Source organism: Cyprinodon variegatus, unplaced genomic scaffold (assembly GCF_000732505.1).
Source record: "Cyprinodon variegatus isolate N-32 unplaced genomic scaffold, C_variegatus-1.0 Scaffold94, whole genome shotgun sequence".
Taxonomy (NCBI): Eukaryota; Metazoa; Chordata; class Actinopteri; order Cyprinodontiformes; family Cyprinodontidae; genus Cyprinodon; species Cyprinodon variegatus.
Window position 1 is genome coordinate 1,404,315 of NW_015150547.1, and position 8,710 is coordinate 1,413,024.

At 37.7% G+C, this 8,710-nt stretch overlaps 1 protein-coding gene across 1 annotated transcript in view; it reads right to left on the reverse strand.

Annotated features, from left to right (window-relative positions):
- LOC107084159 (fatty aldehyde dehydrogenase-like) overlaps nucleotides 1-8,710 on the reverse strand; it is a 15,240-nt gene that overhangs the window by 4,702 nt on the left and 1,828 nt on the right. The window contains exons 2-8 of the mRNA XM_015373863.1: nucleotides 8,204-8,366; nucleotides 7,096-7,327; nucleotides 3,426-3,511; nucleotides 1,208-1,416; nucleotides 956-1,073; nucleotides 697-838; nucleotides 341-507 (exon numbers count right to left, since the gene is read on the reverse strand). Coding sequence (XP_015229349.1) covers nucleotides 341-507; nucleotides 697-838; nucleotides 956-1,073; nucleotides 1,208-1,416; nucleotides 3,426-3,511; nucleotides 7,096-7,327; nucleotides 8,204-8,365 — 1,116 coding nt within the window. The 5' untranslated portion in view covers nucleotide 8,366. The remainder of the gene's footprint in view (nucleotides 1-340; nucleotides 508-696; nucleotides 839-955; nucleotides 1,074-1,207; nucleotides 1,417-3,425; nucleotides 3,512-7,095; nucleotides 7,328-8,203; nucleotides 8,367-8,710) is intronic.

The following is an 8,710-nucleotide window of genomic DNA, read 5'->3' on the forward strand; positions in this document are numbered from 1 at the left end:
TATATATATATATATATAGGTTCTGAATTCAACCCCCACTGCCATGGACTGCCATTCTGTGTCACTGAGCAAAAACCCTTAATCCCACTGCTCCCTGGGCGCCACACAATGGCAGCCCACGGCTGCAATGAGAGTTAATTTCTTTGCCTTGTACTTGTGACAATGTAATGACAATAAAGTTGAATTCTATTCTATAAGACAGCTCCTCCTAGATTTCTACATTGGATCAACAAATTCAGGGACTACCGTATATAATTGTGTGTTTTGCTTTATTCATCTGCTACCTGTACATAGTTTGTGTGTTGCAAATGTTCTACAGTCATTGTCTACTTAGAGTTACCTTGTCATCTGGAGAGAAGACATACAGAGCCAGAGGTTTTTCTCCCTTATTGATGAACTTGATGGCCTCATCCAAACCACTGACAGGAAGGATGGGAAGGAGAGGTCCAAATATCTCTTCCTGCATCACCTTGGCCTCAGGCTTCACGTCCCGTAGTATAGTGGGAGCTAAATGCAACAAGAAAACAATGTTTTCCACACAACTACTGGGATTAGCTGGAGAAAATCCTTCAAATGTAATCTCTTGCTTGACCTACATCAAGGAAAAATTAATTCGTACTTTTATGCTTGCTTTGCTATTTCGGGTCTGAGGTACAAGTGTTAATAAAACCTGTGTTTTTTGGGTTGGTGTTTTACCAATAAAGCAGTCTGACTCGTTGCTGTCTCCTCCTGCTGCCACCGTGCTGCCCTCCATCATGGCCATAATCCTTTTAAAGTGCCGCTGGTTGATGATGCGTCCGTAGTCAGGGCATGTCTTTGGGTCGTCTGTGTAAAAATCCTGGCAGAAAATTGATCCAAATATGAAACTAAGCACCTCTTCCATTGCAGGTTGCATCATCTTATCATGTATTGACCATAGCATTGGTGCAAAAACCTAGAGTGGATTATCTTGTACCTTGATGGATTTCTTGATTTCCTCAATGACTCGGTCTTGGATGCTTGGCTCACAGAGGATGTAGTCTGGGGCGATGCAGGTCTGACCGCAGTTTGTGTACTTTCCCCAGGTGATCCGTCTGAACAGGATAGAAAACATAGAGTTAATTCAATAGAACGATTTACGTAAAATACAACACAAAGGCAAATGACAAATTTTGAAGCGTTCTAAACCAGGAGTGGGGAAACTGAAAATGTAAAATGTGAGTGGGACCTGCAGGCTGTGGTAATGTCACAGTTCTTGTCGATGTAGCAGGGGCTCTTGCCGCCCAGCTCCAGGGTGACAGGGGTCAGGTGTTTGGCTGCGGCCTCCATGATCACTTTGCCAACCGTACCGTTGCCGGTGTAGAAGATGTGATCGAATCGTTGGCGCAGCAGCTCCTGGGTCTCTGGAACCCCTCCAGTAACGACTGGGTAAAGCTCCTAACACCAAAAATGAAAAATTGAGTAAATTCAAAACTTCTCTACGAGTTTTACTTTTATCCCGACTGTTCAGATACAGAAAAAAAAAAAAATTTAAACAATTTCCTACCACAGGACATTTATTTATCTCTTATGTCTTATGGTTTAATTTTGGATTTCTAATTTAGGGGCTTAAATTAAGAAATTAATTTCAGCTAAGATTCTGCTGGAATTTTATCCTAAAATCTAAATTCAGCACTGCAAAAACGATCTAGAAATAAGTAAAAAAATTCTTAAATTAAGTCTATTTATTCTTAATTTCAGCAGGTAAATAAAATGATTTGCCAATACAATTAATAATTTTGCTCTTAAAATAAGATAAGTAGATAATATTCACTTGAAAAAAGACAATGCTGTCACAGTCTTGGTTCTTTTAAGTTTTCTTTGAATTCTCAGTTTCACGTTGATCCATGTTTTCTATTTTTATTGGTTTAATTCCTGTTTAGTTGTGTTTTCTGGATATATTTGAGTTCTTAGGTATTTTTTGATTGCCCTCTGTTGCCCTCTTGTGTTTTTCTCCTTTTGCCTGGCTGCTTTCTAGAAGCCTCTGTTCACACCTGCTCCCAATCAGCTCGTTAGTCCTGTCTTTGTTCAGTCTCCCATAAGTACTCTCCCTGTGCAGTTCCTCAGTGCTGGTTCCTCAACTTTTCCTGGCTCCTCAGGTTTGTTTCCCCTGATGTCTCCAAGGTTCTGGTTTTTCTTTATTTTGTTATGTTTTATTATTGGGTTCCTGCCTCAGTTGCCTGTGAGTAATTAATTAAAATTTCAAGAACTCGTCTCTGCACTTGGGTCCTCAAAGCCTCAACCAAACCCGGACAAATGCAAGTATTTTTTTTTTTATTTTAAGTGTAAATTGTTCCATTGGCAAACTGTCTAATTTAACACTTCAATTCAAGAAGAAATGCACTTATTAAAAAACAAAAACAAATGGACTATTGATATTTCAATTTTTTGCAGTGTGGTCACACTTTGAACACAAAACCTGCAGGAAAAAAAAATTTAACACACGCAGTGCAAAACAAGAATTAATTGACAAATAGCTGAATGAATAAATGGACCGATAACTAAATACTCTTCTATAATTTAGTCTAATTTAAAAACTTTTTAAGACTGTTTAAAAGTTTAAGTTTTAACCACTACGTCAAGACAAACCGTGTGTTTTTCAGGCCACTGAACTATTAGAGATACAGTAAAAACAAGAACAAAGCTTGTTACCATAAATAGGCTGCACTAGTAAGTCATACTTCATTTGTAGAACAGTTTTGATTTAGCCATGCACAGGGTTTAAACCTCTAGATAATGATAAGATAATTTGTCATGCTTACAGTTAAGGGTAAAGTTAAGTCTAAAATGATATGCAGCTTTTATCAGTCCTTGTCCTTCGCTCCGATAAGACATCTTTAAGGCTGAGCTGCACAAAGGTTCTTTTTATCTACTAATGCTGAGTATAGTTTAAATAAAAAAAAAGCTGCACTGTGTTATAATACAACAACAATCTTTGTTGTTTAATTTGGGAAATGTCTGCAATGCAACAGATTGCGTTAAACTTGTCTACTAAACTCAGACAGTTTTGGTAAAGGCTGTTAAATTATTTATTAATTGACTTCAGATAAAAACTTGATGTGACCTGATGACTAGCATTTGTCTATGTGTGGATCTAATTGAAATCGGTTGGACAAATGTTTATTTTATTTTTATTGAAATAATTCAGAACACTAAAGGTTCTCATCCCCTTTTTGCTTCTTTGAATCCCAATTCATATTGTGTATCTGTAATCCAGGAGTTTGCTACTGTTATAGGTGTCACTCTGGATGGCACTCTATTAAGTTATTATTTTTTATTTTCTATAAAAAAAAAAACTCTTACTGTACCATATTTCTTATATTTGCAAGATGGTCTTCAAACTATATCAGAATATTCATTCAATAAAGCAAATTGCTTTTCTGGGTCTTTCGAGGTTCATCCTTTACCTTATCGATATAAATAGGCAAGAGTTCCTCCATGACTTTTGAAGTGTGTACGCAGACTTCTGAGGGCTTCACCACAGCCGCGTTGCCTGGGCAAGTAAAACAAAAGATATTATAGGAGGGAAATGTTCCTTTTTCTAATGCTGCAACCGTAATTGAGGCGGTTAACTTCTCCACGCTGAAATTGTCTGAGCTAATTGATTAAAACAAAAAGCTTAAAAAGAGAAATGTTATTATGTTATAGGAATCTAAAATACCAAGGTGGACCTGTGACCTCAGGTAGAAACACAAGGATTAAATCGGCATGTAATTAAGTTGAAGATCCTTAAAAAGTAATCACACCCCCACCCTGAACACTTGTAGAACCCTTTTCTCTTGCCCCTTTCCCATAAAGACCAGATTTGTAGATGTAAATGTCTTTTCCACAGATTCTGTCTCCTGAGCCTCAGATGTAGTTACCATGGACCTCTAGGATGCCATGTCTCAGAAAGTTTGTTGTTTCAGGACAGAAGAGAGCTAAAAACATATTTCAATGTAATTCTTTTGTAAAACTTCTCCAAAGTGTCCTCCATGAACTGTCTGCTCTTGACCTTGGTCTTCATAAGGATGTTTGATCGCTAATATACTTAATTGAACCTCTAAGGTATAACTAAGCAGATTCCTTTACACAGATTCAGATTAAATAACATAATAAAAGGTCATGGGACCTTTCAGATTGTTATTTCTGATGAGTTAAAAATAAATTTCCTTTGATTTTTAGATTAATGTACCACTGAATGCTGATCCAGCACATAAAAAAATCGTTGAAGTCTACGGTTGTAATTTGACAAGATTCTGAATCATTCCGTAAAAGTTTAAAAAACAATCCACTGGACTTTGTTTCCAAGGTTTGAAGACGTTTTGCTTACCCTCCAGGAAGCTTTCTCAATTCAAAATGTCATTCAGACATTTTGAATTGAGAAAGCTTCCTGGACTATGACCTGGATGAATGAGAATCTTCACCAACATATTCTGAAACAGTATAACACAAAAATGGGGCTACAATTAATCATGATTAATCGATTATTAAAAAGAACTGTCAACTAATTTAGTAATCGATTAATCATTAACTGGAGTATAGAGACTGTAAAATATGCCTTTAGCTGTCTGAGACACCCACGTAAAGCAGTAATTATATCAAAATTATCCAAAAATATATAAAGATTTTGCATTTAACATAAAAAAAGGTTTCATATGTCAATATTCAGAACTCTGCAAGTGGAAAAGTTTAAGTATGACCAGTTTAATTTTGTAAAAAAAAAAATCTTCCTAGAGGAACCTTTGGCTATCAGATTATTAATCGAAGGAAAAAAAATCGACAGATTAATCAATTTGTTTGCAAAATAAAAATAACTAGTTGCAGCCCTACACATAAATACTTCTGCAGCATCACAATGCAGTTATTTAGGACTTCCATCCCTGACACTTGGACGGCTCCATCAATCCATCTTCATTTCCTCGAGGCATTAAAGGCTCAGACAGCTCATCACCACCTCTGCCAACAGCCTCAGATTCTTGCATAACCGACTTTAACTGCAGTATCCTTTGCACTTAGCACTGGTGTAATGATTATATCTTATGCAAGTAAAAAAAACTAATTCAACTTTGTGTTTGTTTGTTTTTTTTTTGTTTTTTTAATTAAACCTTTTAAGAATATATGTCACCACCTTATTAGAAAATACAGATTATTTTTCACAACACTAACCAACAAATTTAGTCACTTCAGCACACCTGAAGAGGGTGCTGACTTTTGACCTAAAGAGTTATTTTATTTTCTTAGTTTATCAAAGACTTCTGACCTACCAGGCTGATACAGACGTGTGTTAAAGTTTGATACCGACAGAGCAAAGTCCGTCATGTGCAAACACGCCCCCCCCACTCACCGCAGGGCTCATTCCTCTCCCTCTGAATATTTGAACCTGAGTAGTACTTATCCCAGAAGTACATACAGGCAGCTGCAGAACTCAGAGCACTGAAGTAAAGCTACGACCGTCCTGATCAGCAGCAGAGAGACCGCTCCCTATCCTGAGGTTTGCATCACAAAGAAATGAGAGATGAGCCTAAACATTTGTTTTAGAGCCTCAGCGGGTGGCTCTAAAGTGGGAGGATTGAGTTATTCATGTCGTTACTCAACTGCATAAAGCTTCATTTTAAATGTTCGCACTCACACTTCCAAACACAGACTGCTTGTTATTATAAATAAACACTTCAATTTCTGAAAGCAGATTTTCTTCAGTAACTGGTTTGTTAATCTCTAAAACTGCAGTGATGATTGTGGTGCAGAGTTCACAGCATGAGCTTTGACCCACTTATCTGCATGAAAATATGAAGCATTGGGCAGAGCTCTGGACAAAAGAGGAAGCGGAGCAGTGCTGATCATAAGACGGGCCTTAAAACAGGCCTCTCCAATTATTTCCTACATTGGCTTCCTGTTAAATCAAGAAAAGCACGTGAACTTGTCCTTCTAACATAGTATAAACTCCCTAAATAACTAAGATCCGTCTAATATCAGAGATCCGATTGTTCCTAACAGAGCACTTCGCTCTCAATCTGCTCTTCTCCAACCATCTGTTTTAGTCTATATTTAAGTCTTTCATTTTGGATCAAGCTCTTAGTCAAAGTGCCTCAGGTTATCCTGACCTGTTGCTTTAGTTATGCTTCTATAACTCTACCACTCGATTTTAAATATCTCTTTTTATTTTCTTTAACAAAAACATCCAGGGCTTAGGCTTTTAAAAAATATTTTAAAACTTTAAGCTGTAACCTAAATACTGTAAACTTTAAAGTTTAGCTTTCTGTGTTTTTTACTGGGCTTCGACATGACATGATCTAAACTTTTTGAGTTACGTTCACAATGAGCCCGGTTCTGCTGGATGTTTCAGCCCAAAAGGGTCCAGTGTCACTGCATGCATGCTCTGTATGATGAGGGATTGCTGTAAAACCTCGTGCATGCTCTGTATGAGGGATTGCTGTAAAACCTTGTGCATGCTCTGTATGAGGGATTGCTGTAAAACCTTGTGCATGCTCTGTATGAGGGATTGCTGTAAAAGCCCGTGCATGCTCTGTATGAGGGATTGCTGTAAAACCTCGTGCATGCTCTGTATGAGGGATTGCTGTAAAACCTCATGCATTCTCTGTATGAGGGATTGCTGTAAACCAACAATGGATCTCTACTGCAGCTATGTCTTCATCCACGAGGAGTTAATTTAGCAGGTAAACGAGTCGATGCAGTTATCTTTCTTTCTGGACAATTTGATTGAATTGACTCTTTGAAGTGCCTGGAGATTACATTTTTTGTGATTGGTGCTACAGTATATAAGTTAAAAGTAAATTATATTTTTATCTCGCTGCTTTTTAGCTGCACATCTGTTTTATCATATCTGCATTAACTAATATAGATGTTGGCAGAACTCTGAAGAAGTGGACTGTAAGCTGAAGGGTGATTAAGCCATTGCATTTAGATATTTCAGACCAATGAACTTCCTAACTTTGCAGGACATTGTTCATGGTTAACTGCTTTAATGCCATTAGTGTCAGGGTGGGTGCAAAAATTCCTCTGGTGGTAGAAAGCAGAAAAATTTCAGGTATCTGCACGACTCATTCTATTTGCATTTCATAAAACATGCCGCAGTACCTGCTGCGATAGCTCCAATGAGCGGCTGGATGGTGACCGCCCATGGGTAGTTCCAGGCCCCGATAATCAGCACCACCCCTAGTGGCTCAGGTTGGATGTACACCGTGTCAGAGAGCGTCAGCAGATTCTTCTCTACAGGACGTGGAGCAGCCCATTCCTTCAGCTTCCGTACGGCCAGGCTGATTTCCCCCTCCAGACCCAGAGTCTCATACATCTGCATCCCCACTTCACTCTGATAATGGACATAATGATTTTAGATTTACAGATAGCTGATGTAGTGCTAGCAAGACTGAGTGCACAAATGGAGAAATGCACTTTGGACTTCAGTGAATGAATCATAAATGTACTCAAGAAAAACAAAAAACATTCTGCAGCTGCAAAAATTAACATTAACAATTAACATTAAATCCAGTCCAACCAAGTTCTAATCAATGCATGGAGGCAACCTGTGACGAAAAGGCCAAGGAACACAGCAGACATGTCACTGATTCTTCTCTCTAATGCAACCAATTAGGAAAATGTAAGAGGGAGCCTAAGTGTTTGTTAGCAAACCTAAATATAAACACTGACAGAGGTGGAAGCCAGCAGACTTTCAACAGAAAAACTTAATGGATTATCACAGAGAGAGCAGGATATAAAACAAGGGGGGTGTAACAGACGAATCAGACGAGAAGCAACAAAAACAAAGACCTTAACTACTGAGGTAGGTGTTGAAAATTAAATAGTGCCTTCATGAGCCAACCAGGGGGGAAACAAACACTGACATAAGAGAACAGAAGATGTGAAATTGGAATGAAACTAAACACAAACTATGGTGCATAATCACAAAAATTCAAGTTGATAGGTGAGTTTTGACATATGTCTTATTTCAAATTGTTATGAGAGATTATTTCAATAAACTGATGTCTGCTTTCTGAAGATGTATAGTAACTGTTTATTACCTTACAAATATTCAATGATGAGGCAAAGCCATTTTATCGTCTTTATCTTTCAAAGCTAAAGACTTTTTAGTTAAAGTCATTTAGTTAGTCATACCAAGGAGGTTTACTCTCTTATTTGAAAAAAAAAAACCCTAGTCAAATATGCATATTATTCAGTCATTACTCACTTTATTGAGATCTTTCTTGCAAGCTTCTGCTATCTCTTTCTGCTTTTCTTCAAATAAGCGCTGCAGGTTCTTCAGCTGGAGGATCCGGTACTCCAGAGATCTGGACCGTCCTGTTTCAAAGGCTTTCCTGGCCCGAGCCACTGCCTGTTGCTCTCGAGACATCCTAAAACCAAAGGACAAAGCTACCAATTATTAGCTATTTATATTTAAACACAAAATAAAGACACAAGAGTAAAACCAAAACTTATGAAAATAGAATTATTAACACCATAGAACTGAGGACTCCCTTATTGCTCCCACATGATGGTATAAGTACAAGCAGGCACCTCGGTAAAAGCTCAAGCCCAGTTGGTCTGAAGCATACAGGTGTATGTTAATGGTGCCGAGAAGGAAACCGTCATGATTTTGGTTCTGTTTAAGTTTTATTTTTGAGTTTTTATTGGTTTTATTTCCATTTTGCATTATTCTAGTTATTTTTTATGGTATTTGAGTTCTTAGGTAATTCTT